Source organism: Diceros bicornis, chromosome 4 (genome assembly GCF_020826845.1).
Source record: "Diceros bicornis minor isolate mBicDic1 chromosome 4, mDicBic1.mat.cur, whole genome shotgun sequence".
NCBI lineage: Eukaryota > Metazoa > Chordata > Mammalia > Perissodactyla > Rhinocerotidae > Diceros > Diceros bicornis.
The window spans coordinates 8,447,374-8,464,281 of record NC_080743.1 but is presented as its reverse complement, the minus strand read 5'-3'; the positions used below and the strand labels follow the sequence as shown (position 1 = coordinate 8,464,281).

The 16,908-nt window shown below is 34.8% G+C and overlaps 1 protein-coding gene across 1 annotated transcript in view; it reads left to right on the top strand.

Annotated features, from left to right (window-relative positions):
* The window catches only part of LRRC40 (leucine rich repeat containing 40), a 54,554-nt gene that overhangs the window by 21,987 nt on the left and 15,659 nt on the right, over window positions 1–16,908 (top strand). Inside the window, exons 6-9 of the mRNA XM_058538279.1 lie at window positions 833–975; window positions 2,029–2,201; window positions 12,337–12,424; window positions 12,543–12,588. Coding sequence (XP_058394262.1) covers window positions 833–975; window positions 2,029–2,201; window positions 12,337–12,424; window positions 12,543–12,588 — 450 coding nt within the window. The remainder of the gene's footprint in view (window positions 1–832; window positions 976–2,028; window positions 2,202–12,336; window positions 12,425–12,542; window positions 12,589–16,908) is intronic.

The window sequence follows — 16,908 nt, the reverse complement described above, 5'->3', positions numbered from 1 at the left end:
GAGTGAATTGTGAAAAATATATAGTGGCCATCATAATAGAAGAATTTGTAATATGAACTAGGGAGAAAACTGCTTATTGAAATCTTAAGGGAAAGAAGACTTTTACTTTTTTGCATTTTTGTTTTCTGTCCTGCCTTTTAAGAAAGAAAGATCCAGGAGGTAAGAGAGATGCTGCAAGAGCATTCTTCTTGAGCCATAGTGTACGCTCTTGTCAGGAGTGTTAGCGAAGGGGTTAGAGAAAGCATGTACTTTAAGAAATAGAAGAGAGGAAGGAAGAAGACAGGGAGTGAGAGAGAGGCAGTATGGATGGATGGGAGAATAGGAGGGAATCCATAGAAATCCAGGGCTTTTTGCCTATTTTAAATACAAATGTGTCTAAGCTGCTACTAGCCACAGTTACTTGATATCCATTCATACAATTAGTATGCATGCATATTTATATGTCTAATTGCTTAAGCTTTTTTTTTTAAAGATGTATAATTACTGAGGGAAATAATATCTCGTAGCGTATAGTTTATACATTTTAGAGTACTTTAATAGAGTACTAGAGTACTTTGTTTTTTCAAATCTATTACAAAGACCTGGACTGTTATTAAATATTAATTTTAATATCATTATTTCTCTTTAATTATAATTAAATTAAAAATATCTTAGTTTATGTGTATTTAATTTAGTGGTATTCTAGGATTCTTGATTATTATAGTAGTGTACGGTGGCACAGGTTCATAAGTCCTCATGATTTTGTACACATTCTTGGAATGCATATATAATTGTAGACCAATATTTTTTTCTTTATTAAGTATTTTCATTTTTCACTAAATATGTGTTACAGGATTAAAGTATTTGGATTGTAATTCAAATCTCTTGGAAACTATACCTCCTGAATTGGCGAGCATGGAATCACTAGAATCGCTTTATCTGCGGAGGAATAAATTACGTTTTCTACCAGAATTTCCTTCTTGTAAATTATTAAAGGTACTATTTAGTTGATTGTAAAATAACTATATATTTTCCAAAAGTTAATTTTGAAAATGAAATTTTTAATTTGTTTTACATTGGGAATATGTATTAGTTATAAGTGCTATGTTTTTCCTATATTTATATTTTTCATAATTTTAATATGACTAAATACATAAATGGTATTGTTAGTAATAGATTTTTTTTTAAAAAAAAGAAATAATCAACTTAAAAAATAGGAATTTGTCCATTTCATCAAGTAAGTAGTTTATAGCTGGAGAAGCAGTAGATGACGAGGCTAACATTGTAAATTGGGGCCCCTCTGTAGGAGACCTGGAACACCACGAAGGAATATGTATCTAATTCCATAAGTTACCACCTCCCATGTTTACCTGATCATAATCAAGTCTGTTTAAAGTTAATTACTTTCTTTTGGTTTTAGGTATATAGTATTACCATTGTCTTTTAAATTTGCCATGCTGGATTTTGCTCTCCTTTATGTATACTTTTATGCATTAGTGTTAAGAGTTTCTTTTAAACAGAATGATGACAGTGATAAAAAGAACTGAAAAAGTTATCATTTAATAAGATTAATTAGCCAACTGAGAAGTATTGGTTCTGTTAATGGAGAATCAATATATATAATAATCACTAATGAAAATGTTGACTAACTGATTATAATAAAAATAACTTTTTTAACTTATACTGATTTGTTTTAAAACTTCAATTTTATCAGTATAGTTCTTTAATTTGTATTTTTTTAATTCTGTAAATGTAATGACTAAATCATTTCTCTGCTTTGGTTTTATAAACTTTGAACTTTCTGTTAGATTAAACCTTTAATTATTTTTAAATTACCAAAAAATTCTTGAAAATTTTCTTTTTTGCCATTTGTCTTTAGCTGTAAGATAGCTTAAATGTAATTGAAAATTTAAACAACTTAGTAATTAGAAAGTTATGTTTTTTTCCGTGTGTTTTTCAGTGATTTGAAATCAAGATTTCAATTTTATTTTCATTATCTGGTATAAAATTAAATACAGAAATACATATGATTGATCTTTGGTTTTGTAGGAATTACATGTAGGTGAAAACCAGATTGAAATATTAGGGGCAGAACACCTTAAGCATCTGAATTCTATCCTTGTGCTAGACCTACGGGATAATAAGTTAAAATCTGTTCCAGATGAAATTACACTACTACAGTCTTTGGAAAGGCTTGACCTAAGCAACAATGATATTAGTAGGTAAGTTTAAATATGGAATGAATAAGAAATCATATCTGTGTTTGGTTATAATTCATAAGTTAAAATATTTGTAAAAAGCATGTAGAGATCTTCTTTCTAAATTGAATTTGATAAATATTTATCATGACCTACAAAGAGTAATTAGATTTTGTCCTTGGCAGCAAGCTGAATCTGCTCATAGAATCAGATGTATATACAAATTACTCTAACCACTAGAATGTAAACTCTAGGAGGGCTGGATTTTTATCTATTTTGTCCACTGCTCTATCTCTAACTCTGAAATCAGTGCCTGGGTACATAGAAGATGTCTGATAAATATTTATTGAATTTGTTAATGAATATAAAGCCATGGGAGAGAGATATAAAATGTTTTGGGGCTTAAAGGAGATACATACAGGTATCACAATTTATTGAGAGGAATCAGGGCAGGCTTTTTGGAAGAAGTAACATTTTTAGATGATCTTTAGGACTAGGGCTAGGGTGAGGCAAGTGAATTGCCTACAGCCCAAAACTTAAGAATGCACTCACTTTCAGGGTCATGCCTCACTCTAGTCCTACCGTGTGATCTTTTAAGGATGAATACGATTTTCAAGTGCACATGTAAGGTAGTCACAATGATTTGCTTGGCAGGAGGAAACTATACAAACAAAGCTTTGAAAGTTCAGAAAATTGTAGGGGTATATTCAGAGAACAGCAAGGAATTAAGTTGAGCTGGTAAATAGGGTGCAAGTAGGGAGATTGTGAGAATTCAGGGCTTGAAAGATAACTTGAGGCCATGTGGAAGATGTCCTTGAAATGCCCGTGAAGAGTCAATTTTCATTAGTTAAGAGGTGGGAAGCAATTGAAAGATTAGGAAGTGAACCAGTTTGATTGTAATCTCATTAAAAAATAAATTGGTGGTAGTGGGTTGGATACATTTGATAAGAGTGGCTTTGTAGGTGGTAAATCTAAATAAACTTTGTTAGATTAATCTAATAATATTTATCACTCAGGAGCACTTGCTATAACCAGATCACTGTATTGACAGCTTTGTAGATTTCTCTCTTATATAATAAGGACCTGAACTGTGGTGACAATGGGAATGGAAAGAAGGGGAAAGATGTGAGAGGTGTGATGAGTTAGAATAAGTAGTATTTAGTAATTGATTGCCTGTGTTAGAGATGGGGAAGAGGAGGGTAGTGAGCAAAGAATCATCAAAAGTTATATAACTATAATATTTAGAGATGCAATTATTTTACAGATGTAAAAAATAAGACAGACTTACCTGGGATTATACACTGGTTAGATGTCTGAGGTTTTGTGTTTGGATGTCAGAAACATGGTTTGCTATTCACAGAAAGAGAAAGGTTAGGCAAGGCAGATTTTTTTCTATGTGTATATTTTTTTTTTTTTTTTTTTTTTGGATTTTTTTTTTTTTTTTTTTTTATTGATATTTTAATGGTTTCTAACATTGTGAAATTTTGGGTTGTACATTTTTGTTTGTCCATCACCCCATATATGACTCCCTTCACCCCTTGTGCCCACCCCCCACCCCCACTTCCCGGGTAACCACAGTCCAGTTTTCTCTGTCCATGTGTTGGTTTATATTCCACATATGAGTGATATCATACAGTGTTTGTCTTTCTCTTTCTGGCTTATTTCACTTAACATAATACGCTCCAGGCCCATCCATGTTGTTGCAAATGGGACGATTTTGTCTTTTTTTATGGCTGAGTAGTATTCCATTGTATATATATACCACATTTTCTTAATCCAATCGTCAGTCGAGGGACACTTAGGTTGCTTCCACTTCTTGGCTATGGTGAATAATGCTGCAATGAACATAGGGGTGCATAAGCCTCTTTGGATTGTTGATTTCAGGTGCGTTGGATAGATTCCCAGTAGTGGGATGGCTGGATCATAGGGCATCTCTATTTTTAATTCTTTGAGGAATCTCCATACCGTTTTCCATAGAGGCTGCACCAATTTGCATTCCCACCAACTGTGTATGAGGGTTCCTGTTTCTCCACATCCTCTCCAACATTTGTTGTTTTTTGTCTTGGTGATTATAGCCATTCTAACGGGCGTGAGGTGGTATCTTAGTGTTGTTTTGATTTGCATTTCCCTGATGATTAGTGATGTTGAGCATCTTTTCATGTGCCTATTGGCCATCTGTATATCTTCCTTGGAGAAGTGTCTGTTCATTTCCTTTGCCCATTTTTTGATCGGGTTGTTTGTTTTTTTGTTGTTCAATTGTGTGAGTTCTTTATATATTATGGAGATCAACCCTTTGTCAGATGTATGTTTTGCAAATATTCTCTCCCAGCTGGTTGGTTGGTTGTTCATCTTGATTCTGATTTCATTTGTCTTATAAAAGCTCTTTAGTCTGATAAAGTCCCACTTGTTTATTTTTTCTTTAGTTTCCCTAGTCTGGGTAGGCATGTCATCCGAAAAGATTCCTTTAAACCCAATGTCAAATAGTGTGTTGCCTATATTTTCTTCTATGAGTTTTATAGTTTCAGGTCTCACCTTCAGGTCTTTGATCCATTTTGAGTTAATTTTTGTGAATGGCGATAGCACATGGTCCACTTTCATTCTTTTGCATGTGGATGTCCAGTTTTCCCAACACCATTTATTGAAGAGACTTTCCTTTCTCCATTGCATGTCCTTAGCACCTTTGTCGAAAATTAGCTGTCCGTATATGTGTGGTTTTATTTCTGGGCTTTCAATTCTGTTCCATTGATCTGTGTGTCTGTTTTTGTACCAGTACCATGCTGTTTTGATTACTATTGCTTTGTAGTATGTTTTGAAGTCAGGAATTGTGATGCCTCCTGCTTTGTTCTTTTTCTTTAGGATTTCTTTAGCTATTCGGGGTCTTTTGTTGCCCCATATAAATTTTAGTATTCTTTTTTCTATTTCTGTGAAGAATGTCATTGGGATTCTGATTGGGATTGCATTGAATCTGTAGATTGCTTTAGGTAATATAGACATTTTAACTATGTTTATTCTTCCAATCCACGTGCATGGGATATCTTTCCATTTCTTTATGTCATCGTGGATTTCCCTCAATAATGTCTTGTAGTTCTCATTGTATAGGTCCTTCACCTCCTTGGTAAGATTTATTCCTAGGTATTTTATTCTTTTTGATGCAATTGTAAATGGTATTATCTTTTTGAGCTCTCTTTCTGTTAGTTCATTATTAGCATATAGAAATGCAACTGATTTTTGTAGATTGATTTTGTACCCTGCAACTTTGCTGTAGTTGTTGATTGTTTCTAACAGTTTTCCAACAGATTCTTTAGGGTTTTCTATATATACAATCATGTCATCTGCAAATAGTGAGAGTTTCACTTCTTCGTTACCTATTTGGATTCCTTTTATTCCTTTTTCTTGCCTAATTGCTCTGGCCAAAACCTCCAGTACTATGTTGAACAGGAGTGGTGAGAGTGGGCAGCCCTGCCTCGTTCCTGTTCTCAGAGGAATGGCTTTCAGTCTTTCCCCGTTGAGTATGATGTTAGCTGTGGGTTTGTCATATATGGCCTTTATTATGTTGAGGTACTTTCCTTCTATTCCCATTTTATTGAGAGTTTTTATCATAAATGGATGTTGTATCTTGTCAAATGCCTTCTCTGCGTCTATTGAGATGATCATGTGGTTTTTATTCTTTGTTTTGTTGATGTGATGTATCACGTTGATTGATTTGCGGATGTTGAACCATCCCTGCGTCTCTGGTATAAATCCCACTTGATCATGGTGTATTATCTTTTTAATATATTGTTGTATTCGGTTTGCCAATATTTTGTTGAGGATTTTTGCATCAATGTTCATCAGCGATATTGGCCTGTAATTTTCTTTCTTTGTATTGTCTTTGTCTGGTTTCGGTATCAGGGTGATGTTGGCCTCATAGAATGATTCAGGAAGTGTTCCATCTTCCTCTATTTTTTGGAATAGTTTGAGGAGGATGGGTATTAAATCTTCTTTGAATGTTTGGTAAAATTCACTGGAGAAGCCATCTGGTCCTGGACTTTTATTTTTTGGGAGGTTTTTGATTACTGTTTCAATCTCTTTACTTGTGATTGGTCTATTCAGATTCTCCATTTCTTCTTGGTTCAATTTTGGGAGGTTGTATAAGTCTAAGAATTTATCCATTTCTTCTAGATTGTCCAATTTGTTGGCATATAATTTCTCATAGTATTCTCTTATAATCCTCTGTATTTCCATGGTATCCGTTGTAATTTCTCCTCTTTCATTTCTAATTTTATTTACTTGAGCCTTTTCTCTTTTTTTCTTAGTTAGCCTGGCTAAGGGTTTGTCTATTTTGTTTATCTTCTCGAAGAACCAACTCTTTGTTTCATTAATCCTTTCTACTGTTTTTTTGGTCTCAATATCATTTATTTCTGCTCTGATTTTTATTATTTCTCTCCTTCTGCTGGCTTTGGGCTTTGTTTGTTCTTCTTTTTCTAGTTCTGTTAGGTGTAATTTAAGGTTGCCTATTAGGGCTTTTTCTTGTTTGTTAAGGTGGGCTTGTATCGCTATGAGTTTCCCTCTCAGGACCGCTTTTGCTGCATCCCATATGGTTTGATATGGCATGTTATCATTTTCGTTTGTTTCCAGATAGTTTTTGATTTCTCCTTTAATTTCATCAATGATCCATTGGTTGTTCAGTAGCATGTTGTTTAATCTCCACATTTTTGTCACTTTCCCAGTTTTTTTTTCCTGGTTTATTTCCAGTTTCATAGCCTTATGGTCTGAAAAGATGCTTGTTATGATTTCAATCTTCTTAAATTTATTGAGGCTTGCTTTGTTTCCCAACATATGGTCTATCCTAGAGAATGTTCCATGCGCGCTTGAGAAGAATGTGTAGTCAGCTGTTTTTGGGTGGAGTGCTCTGTATATGTCTACTAGGTCCATCTCGTCCAGTTTTTCATTTAAGTCTAATATTTCTTTAGTAACTTTTTGTCTGGATGATCTATCCATTGCTGTAAGTGGGGTGTTAAGATCCCCTACTATTATTGTGTTGTTGTTGATTTCTCCTTTTAGGTTTGTTAATAGTTGTTTTATGTACATTGGTGCTCCTATGTTGGGTGCATATATATTTATAAGTGATATGTCTTCTTGATGGAGTGTCCCTTTTATCATTATATATTTCCCTTCTTTGTCTTTCTTAACCTGTTTTATCTTGAAGTCTACTTTGTCTGATATGAGTATGGCAACACCTGCTTTCTTTTGTTTGCCATTAGCTTGGAGTATTGTCTTCCATCCTTTCACTCTGAGCCTGTGCTTGTCTTTAGTGCTAAGATGTGTTTCCTGAAGGCAGCATATTGTTGGGTCTTGCTTTTTAATCCATCCTGCCACTCTGTATCTTTTGATTGGAGAGTTCAATCCATTTACATTTAGGGTAATTATTGAAATATGAGGGTTGAATGTTGCTGTTTTGTCACTTATTTTCTGGTTCTTTTGCATTTCCTTTGTTTCTTGTCCCATTTGTTTTGGACTGCCAATTCAGTTTGGTTGTTCTGTCTTATGATTCTTCTAGTTTTCTCTTTGTTTATCATATGTGGTTTTAATTTGATTATTTGTTTAGTGGTTACCTTGAGGTTTGGGCGAAAAATCTTCTGTATGAGATAGTCCATTATGTGATAGCCTCCTATTTCCTTATACTAAGTCAATTCAGTCACTTTCCTCTTCCCCTTCTAAGTTGCTCTTGTTATACCTTATTCTATCTTGTGTTGTGGCTGTGTGTTTACAGTGATGAGGTTAAATTTATTTTTGGTGAATTTCTTCCTTTGATCTTTGAGTTTAGTATTTAAGTGGTTGCTAACCTATTCCGGTAAAGATCTACTATTTCTCTGATTTTGTCTACCTACTTTTCTCCTTACTCCAAGCTTTGTGTTCCCTTTCTCTTCTTGTTTTCAGGCCTGAGGGCCTTCTTGAGTATTTCTTGTAGTGGCGGTCTCGTGGCCATGAACTCCCTTAGCTTTTGTTTATCTGGGAGAGTTACTATTTCTCCATCATATTTGAAGGATATTTTTGCTGGATAGAGTATTCTTGGCTGAAAGTTTTTGTCTTTTAGTATTTTGAATATATCTTTCCAGTCTCTTCTAGCCTGAAAAGTTTCTGTTGAGAAATCCGCTGAGAGCCTGATGGGAGTTCCTTTGTACGTTATTTTTTGTTTTTGTCTAGCTGCCCTTAATATTGTTTCTTTGTCGTTGACCCTGGCTAGCCTTACCACTAGGTGTCGTGGTGAAGGCCTTTGTCTGTTAATATATATAGGAGTCCTGTTGGCTTCGCTTACTGGTATTTCCTGCTCCTTCCCCAGATTTGGGAAATTTTCAGCTATTATTTCCTTGAATAGGCTCTCTGTTCCTTTTTCCCTCTCCTCTCCCTCAGGAATACCTATAATTCTTATGTTACATTTTCTAATAGAGTCCGATATTTCTCGGAGTCTTTCTTCATTTCTTTTTAGTCTTAGTTCTCTCTCTTCTTCCATCTGGAGTATATCTGTATTCCTATCCTCTAAAGTACTAATTCTTTCCTCCATATTGTCAGCTCTGTTCTTTAAAGATTCCAGATTCTCCTTTATCTCCTCCATTGTGTTCTTCATCTCCATCAGCCCTGATAGGTTTTTCTTTGTGATTTCAATCTCTTTTGTGAAGAAACTCCTAATCTCATTTAATTGTTTGTCTGTGTTGTCTCGTATTTCGTTGAGTGTTTTTATGATAGCTATTTTGAAATCTCTGTCATTTAGTTTATGGATTTCTGTGTCTTCGGGGTTGATTTCTGGGTGCTTGTCATTTTGTTTCTGGTCTGGTGATTTCATATATTTTTGCATTGTGGTTCCTGTGTTGGTTTTGATTTTCCTCATCCTGGAAGTCTCTGGTTGCAACTTCCACCTGCCGCCACTGTGTGGTGGTAAAGGGCTGTGTAGTCTAAGCCCCCTGCGCTCTGCCCCAGTTTTTCTGCTGCGATGCGCAGTTTTGTTTTGTTTTGTTTTGTTTCTTTTCCCCACTGCGATCCACGGGTCCAGTCCAGTTTATTGAGGTCTGCCTCAGACCGCTAGATCTGGTCGAGCTGCAGGCTCCGGGTTGCGGGGAGGGGGGAGCTCTCTCTTTTGCCCTCTGGGTCCCTGACGTGGGAGGCTTCTCGTTTGCCCCTCTTTATCCGCTCTCTGGGTTGCTCAGATGTTGATGGTAGCCCTGTGGCTCCTCTGAGCCCTCTGTGCGGGAGTTTCCCACTGGCTGAGAGCGCCCGAAGAGCTACAGTTTCCCGCCGAGGGCCGCCCCTCCCCCCTCTCTGGGAGCCGCGCGGACCGGATCGCTGATCTGATGGGGAGGGAGAGGAGTTCTCCTTACCTCTCCCCACTTCCTCCAGGGGCCCAGCACGTTCCGCTCTCAGATGTGCGGCAGTGTGGATCCCTCCGCTCCAGCTTTTGACTGTCTGGGATTCCGTTGTTGGTCTGTGGCTGTTACTTTTGTTGTATTTTGTGGGGGAAGAATTCACGGGAAAGCTCACTCCGCCATGATGCTGACGTCACTCACTCTATGTGTATATTTTAATAAATATTTTTAAAAATCAGAATTGTTTTCACAATGTACGTATGGCATATGGTATGTCTTGACCATAGATTTGAATGCTTGGACAGTGACCACTCTTTTCACTTCTATTTATGATAGAATCATTAAACGACCTGGTTATCCCTTAAATGCTTATCTTACAATTGATGAATGAAATAAATCTCTTGCCTCTTATAAATATTGACATATAAATTTTTCCCTATGGCAGTTTTATTTTGGCTACTGCATGAAAGCAATGGAAAGCAAATATTTAAAACAAAAACTATGATGGATAATATTAAATAAATAAGTAATTTGTATAAATATTTCTTATATATATATCCAGAGCTCTGGTTATGAAGTGTGTATATCTCACAAGGCCTAGAACATAATGGCACTTAATAAATATTAATTTCTTTCCTCTAATCCCATGCTTCCTAGATATTAGATAATTCTATTCATTTTGTACTCCTCCAGAATCTCTTCTAACGAAAATGTTGAGTCCTCACACTGCTACCGGAGTAGTTTTTATAAAATACAAATAAATTATCAAGCCATTCTTTTGCTAAAAAGCTCTGATGGTTCTCCATTTTTATGGCAGTTTCCCAAGTATGGCTATGTATCAGAATCACTTAAGAAGCTGAAAGAAAAAAAGTACAGATTCCGAGGCACCAGTGAATCAGAATCTCTAAAAATGGGACCATAAAACTCTTTTTTTGTTTGTTTTAAACAATTTCAAGGAGATTTTGATGCTTCTGGTTTTCCAACCAGCCGTTGGAAACCACTGTCTTGCAAGATGAAGTCCAAACTTTTTAGCATAACATTCAAGGCCATCTCACATCAGACTTCATTCATTCTCTCTTTATCATTCTTCACTCCTACAGGTATCCTGCTCTCTGACTACACTGAACTATAAATGTTCCTTTTGTTCCTTTGTCATAGAATGCCCTTTTCCTATCTCACTGCCTGGTGGAAGGAATTTCATTTCTCTTTTTAGGCCCAAATCTAGGCTTTGCTACTCTCATCTCCCCTTTGCCCCCATGCTAATTTCTATATCTCTAGTCTCATAGCAACTTTACTTGTTTAGCATTTATCATATTCATTTGTTGATATATAATTTACATACAATAAAATTCACCAATTCAAGTGTACAATTTGATAATTTCTAACAAATGTATATGTTTGTGTAACCATTGTCACAATCATGTAGAACCTTTCTGTCTCCCTAAAGTTTCCTCTATATCTATTGCAGTCAATACTCTTTTCATATCCCCAACCTATAGCAACCACTGACGTGCTCTGTCACTGTAGTTTTGCCTTTTTTAGAATATCATATAAATGGAATCGCACACTATATAGTTTTTGTGTCTGTCTTCTTTCATGTAGCATAAAGTTTTTGCAATCCATTCATATGATTGTGTGTATCAGTAATTCATTCATTTTTATTGCTGGGTCTTATTCCATTATACAGATATATCACAATTTATTCATCTCTTCACTAGTTAGTTGATGGACGTTTGGATTGTTTACAGTTTTTTGTCTATTGTGAACATTCCTGTAAAAGTCTTTGTGTGGACATTATTTTCATTTCTCCCGGGTAAATAAATAGCAGTGGCATTGCTTAGGTGTATGGTAAATGTATGTTTAAAAGACTCTGCTTTCCAAAGTGGCTGTACTATTTTATATGCTCACCGACGACTTAAGATAATTCCTGTTTTTATATTTTGGTTAGCCGTATATGTGTCTTTTTCCTTTGTTCAAGTGAGAACTCCTTAAGGGCGATGATCTAGATGTCCCTACACCAATGCCTAGTATATTATAAATGCTTAATAAATTTTGAGATTGAATATTTATGTGTATAAACAGGTTATCTTTTTGTGTGCCAAAGATAAAAATGACTTCTTTTTGAATGAAAATATGAATTGAGTGATTGAACATTTTTTTTTTCTTTTTGTCATCTTTTTTTTATTTAGGAAAAATTTTCTTTGCTTGCTTGAGGGGCGAAATCAAAACATTTAGTATCAGTAAGGATGGCTATCCTGAATCACTGATTCATTCAAATTTATATTTTGAACATTTACTTTTTAGCATTTGATGCAATTTAGCATATGTTTTATAGCTCATGTTTTTTTTCTTTTTGGTGAGGAAGATTGGCCCTCAGCTAACATCTATTGCCAATCTTTCTCTTTTTCCTGAGGAAGATTAGCCCTGAGCTAACATCTGTGCCCATCTTCCCCTATTTTGTTTTTGGGATGCTGCCACAGCATGGCTTGATGAGCAGTGTGTAGGTCCATGCCTGGGATCCGAACCCATGAACTCCAGGCTGCCGAAGTGGAGCACGCAAACTTAACCACTACGCCCCTGGTCCGGCCCCTCACATTCTTTTTTAACAATCACGCTATGATAATTTTCAACTAAATCTGGTTTTTCTTTTACGTGTTGAGCATGTATCTTCAAGGGGAATATTTTAGGCCTACATGACTTGGGTTTTCTTTGACACAGTTACATGATATATAGTTTGTCATATGTTGTTAGTTTTATAGTCAACTATTTGGTTAAATTTTACTTAATGTTTTGCCTGAAACCTTTTTAATGTTTTGTAGTCTGCCTTATTCATTGGGAAAACTTCATTTGAAATTCCTGGCACTAGAAGGAAATCCTTTGAGAACCATTCGAAGAGAAATTATAAATGTAAGCATATTTAGAATTCAGCTCTAGTTGTTAAATTTGAAATTCAAACATACATGTTGATCTATAAAACTGCAAGATATGTCTTGGTGAATATGTGTCTTTCTCTCCACCTTTTCAGAAAGGAACCCAGGAAGTCTTAAAATATCTACAAAGCAAGATTAAAGGTATGTTTCTATTTTCTCCTACATTTTGAAGTATAATATGAAAGGTAGTGAAGTGTCAATAGTACATAAATTTTCATGTATTTTTGGAATAAACATTTAGAAGATATAGTCCCTCTCAGATGTGGCTCTTAATTCTGAATCCATACATGCCATAAGTATGCTGAAGCTATGAAAACATCCTTAAATTCACAGTAATAATGTTCTATCCTTAATCTCTTTGATTTGTGTTATAGTGTACTAATTAGAAAATAGAGATTCAATAAGCACCTAATGCTTTAACTTTGAAAGAAGCAAAACTTGACTGTTATGGTTATAATACATTGGTTCTATTAACTGGGAAATATATTAACAGGTATTTGAATATCTGTTGCATGCAGTTTTGCTAAGTTCTGACAAAAATAAAGACAAAACACATTTTTCAGGGTATGTTAATTTGGCATGAACATGCACCAAAAGAGAAAATGATACTATAAATTTAATTTTTAATGCTTCACTAAAATTGTGATATATCTGAATTTTTATTTCATGTATGTCATTGTACCATACATTGGAGCATTAAAAAAAATTAGTTGTACCAGTCTATTGCTGCATAACAAACCACTCCAAAACTTAGTGGCTAAATAACAGCAGCTGTTAACTTAGCTCACAACTTTATTGGTTACACACAGCCTAGTCTAGCACCATATTGCCAGTCAGCATATGTTAAGTGAATAAGATAACTGTATACTTCAGCAATTTCCGTTTTCTGCCTTGCCTTTCAAATAAATTGTTAACCTAATTTTCTAAGACTCTTATTTCTTGCCAATCAAAGAATTTCCTTTCTTCTCCAGATATGCTTTCTTCTCCAGAAAAAATTGATTCTTCTGATATGCATCAGTTAGAAGTCATGACAGAATAATCAAAATTTTTTAAGACTTTATGTTTTTAGAGTAGTTTTAGGTTTACAAGAGGAAAGTACAGAGATTTCCCATATGGCCCATCTCCCTACATACATAGCCTCCCCCATTATCAACATCGCTCACCAGAATGGCACATTTTTTTACCAAGGATGGATTTACATTGACACATCATAATCACCTCAAGTCCATAGTTACCTTAGGGTTCACTCTTGGTGTTGTGCATTCTATGGGTTTGGACAAATGTATAATGACATGTATCCATCATTGCAATATGATACAAAGTATTTTCACTGCCCTAAAAATCCTCTCTGATCTGCCTTTTCATCCCCCGACCCCCATTTCTGGCAGCCATAGTTTTCTTGCCTCCATAGTTTTGCCTTTTCCAGAATCTCATATATTTGGAATTATACAGTCTATAACCTTTCCAAATTGGCTTGATTCACTTAGTAATATGCATTTAAGCTTCCTCCTTGTCTTTTCATGGCTTGGTAGCTCATTTCTTTTTAGCACTGAATAATATTCCTTTGTCTGGATGTACCACAGTTTATTTTTCTATTCACCTACTGAAGGACATCTCAGTTGCTTCCAAATTTTGGCAACTATGAATAAAGTTGTTATTTTTTGCACGTGGATGTCCTGTAGTTTCAGCACCATTTGTGGAAAAGGCTATCTTTGCTCTATTGTATTGTCCTTGCTCCTTTGTCAAAGATCAGTTGACTATATTTATGAGGGTCTATTCATGGGCTCTCTATTTCTGTTCCATTGATTTATGTGTCTGTTTTGCCAATATCACACTGTCTTGATTACTGTAGCTTTACAGTAAATCTCGAAGTTGGATAGCATCAGTCTTTCAGCTTTGTTCTTCTTCAGTATTGTGTTGGCTATTCTGGGTCTTTTGCCTCGCCACATAAACTTTAGGATCAGTTTGTCAATATTGACAAAGTAACTTGCTGAGGTTTTGATTGGGATAGCATTGAATCTATCGATCAAATAGGGAAGAACTGACATCTTGACAATATTAGGTTTCCTATCCATAAACATGGAATATCTCTCCATTTATTTAGTTCTTCTTTGATTTCATTCATCAGAGTTCTGCAGTTTTCCTCATATAGTTCTTGTACATATTTTATTAGATTTATACCTAAGTATTTTATTTTTGAAGATGCTAATGTAAATGGTATTGTGTTTTTAGTTTCAAATTTTGTTTATTGTTGATATAGAGGAAAGCAATTTACTTTTGTATATTAACCTGGTATCCTGAAACCTTACTGTAATCACTTATTAGTTCCAGGAGGGTTTTTTTTTGGTCAATTCTCTCAGATTTTCTACCTAGATGATCATGTCATCTATGAACAAAGACAGTTTTATGTCCTCCTTCCCAATCTGTATACCTTTTATTTCTTTTTCTTGCCTTATTGCATTAGCAAGGACTTCCAGTAATATATTGAAAAGGAGTGGTGAGAAGAGACATCCTTGCTTTGTACCTGATCTTAGGGAGAAAGCTTCAAGTTTCTCACCACTAAGTATGATGTTAACTGTAGGGTTTTTGTAGATAGTCTTTATCAAGTTGAGAAAGTTCCCCTCTATTCCTAGTTTACTGAGAGTTTTTATCATGAATGGGTGCTGGATTTTGTCAAATGCATTTTATGCATGTATTGATATGACCATGTAATTTTTCTCTTTTAGCCTTTTGATGTGAAGGATTACATTAATTGATTTTTGAATGTTGAACTAGCCTTGCATACCTGGGTTAAATCCCACTTGGTTATGGTGTATAATTCTTTTTATACTTTTTTAGATTTGATTTGCTGGTACTTTTTTGAGAATTTTTGCACGTATGTTCATGAGACATGTTGCTTTCTAGTTTTCTTTTTTCGTAATGGATTTGTCTGGTTTTGGCATTAGAGTACTGTTGGCCTTGTAGAATGAGTTAGGAAGTATTCCCTCTGCTTTTATCCTCTGAAGGAGATTGTAGAGAATTGGTATAACTTCTTCCTTAAACATTTGGTAGAATTCACCAGTGAACCCACCTGGGCTTGGTGCTTTCTGCTTTGGAAGGTCATTTATAATTGATTAAATTTCTTTAATAGATATAGGCCTATTCATTCAGATCGTCTATTTCTTCTTGTGTGTGTTTTGGCAGATTGTGTCTTTCAAGGAATTGGCCCATTTCATCTAGGTTAGCAAATTTGTGGGCATAAAGTTGTTATTATTCCTTTATTATCCTTTTCATATCCATGGGATCTATAGTGATGTCCCCTCTTTCATTTCTAATATTAGTAATTTGTGTCCTCTTTCTTTTTTTCTTCATTAGCCTAGCTTAAAGGCATATCAATTTTGTTGATCTTTTCAAAGAACTAGCTTTTGGTTTTATTGATTTTCTCTATTGATTTCCTGTTTTCAGTTTCATCAGTTTCTGCTCTAATTCTTATTATTTCTTTTCTTCTTACTTTCGATTTAATTTGCTCTTCTTATTCTAATGTCCTAAGGTAGAAACTTAGATTATTGATTTTAGATCTTTCTTCTTTTCTAGTATATGCATTCAGTGCTATAAATTTCCCTCTAAACACTGCTTCCTCTGCTGCAACAAATTTCGATAAGTTGTGTTTTCATTTTCATGTAGCTCAAAATATTTTAAAATTTCTCTTTAGTTTTCTTCTTTGAGCCATGTGTTATTTAGAAATGTGTTGTTTAATTTCCACATATTTTGAGATTTTCTAGTTGTTTTTCTGTTATTGATTTCTACTTTAATTCCATTGTGGTCTGAGAGCAGACATTGTAAGATTTCTATTCTTTTAAATTTGTTAAAGTATGTTTTATGGCATTTTAAGGTGCAAAGATGATTAAATATATTAGGATATATACTAAGCTGTTATGTCATACATCACTTCTTATATGCCATTGGTCAGAACTTAGTCATATGACCACACATGTAAGAGAAGCTGGGAAATATAGTCTTTTTTTCTTTTAATAAAAAACAGCTTTATTGTGATATAATTCACATACCATGCAATTCACCCATTAAAAGTGTACAATTAAATGATTTTTGCTATATTAACAAATACGTGTAGTCATCACCATAGTCAATTTTAGAACATTTAATCATCTCAAAAAGAATTTTCATACTTTTTGGCTATTATGGATAATGCTGTGATAAATATTTATTTACAAGTTTCAGTGTGTGAAGACATGTTTTCATTTCTTTTGCGTATATATCTAGAGTGGAATCACTGGGTCATATGGTAACTTTACGTTTAGCCATTTGTGGAAGTACCAGACTGTTTTACAAAGCAGTTTACATTCTCATCAACATTGTATGCAAGTTCCAGTTCTTCCCCCTCCTCACCAATGCTTGTTATTTTCTGACTTTCTGATTCTAGACATCCTGGTGGGTGTGAAGTGGTATCTCACTGCAGATTTG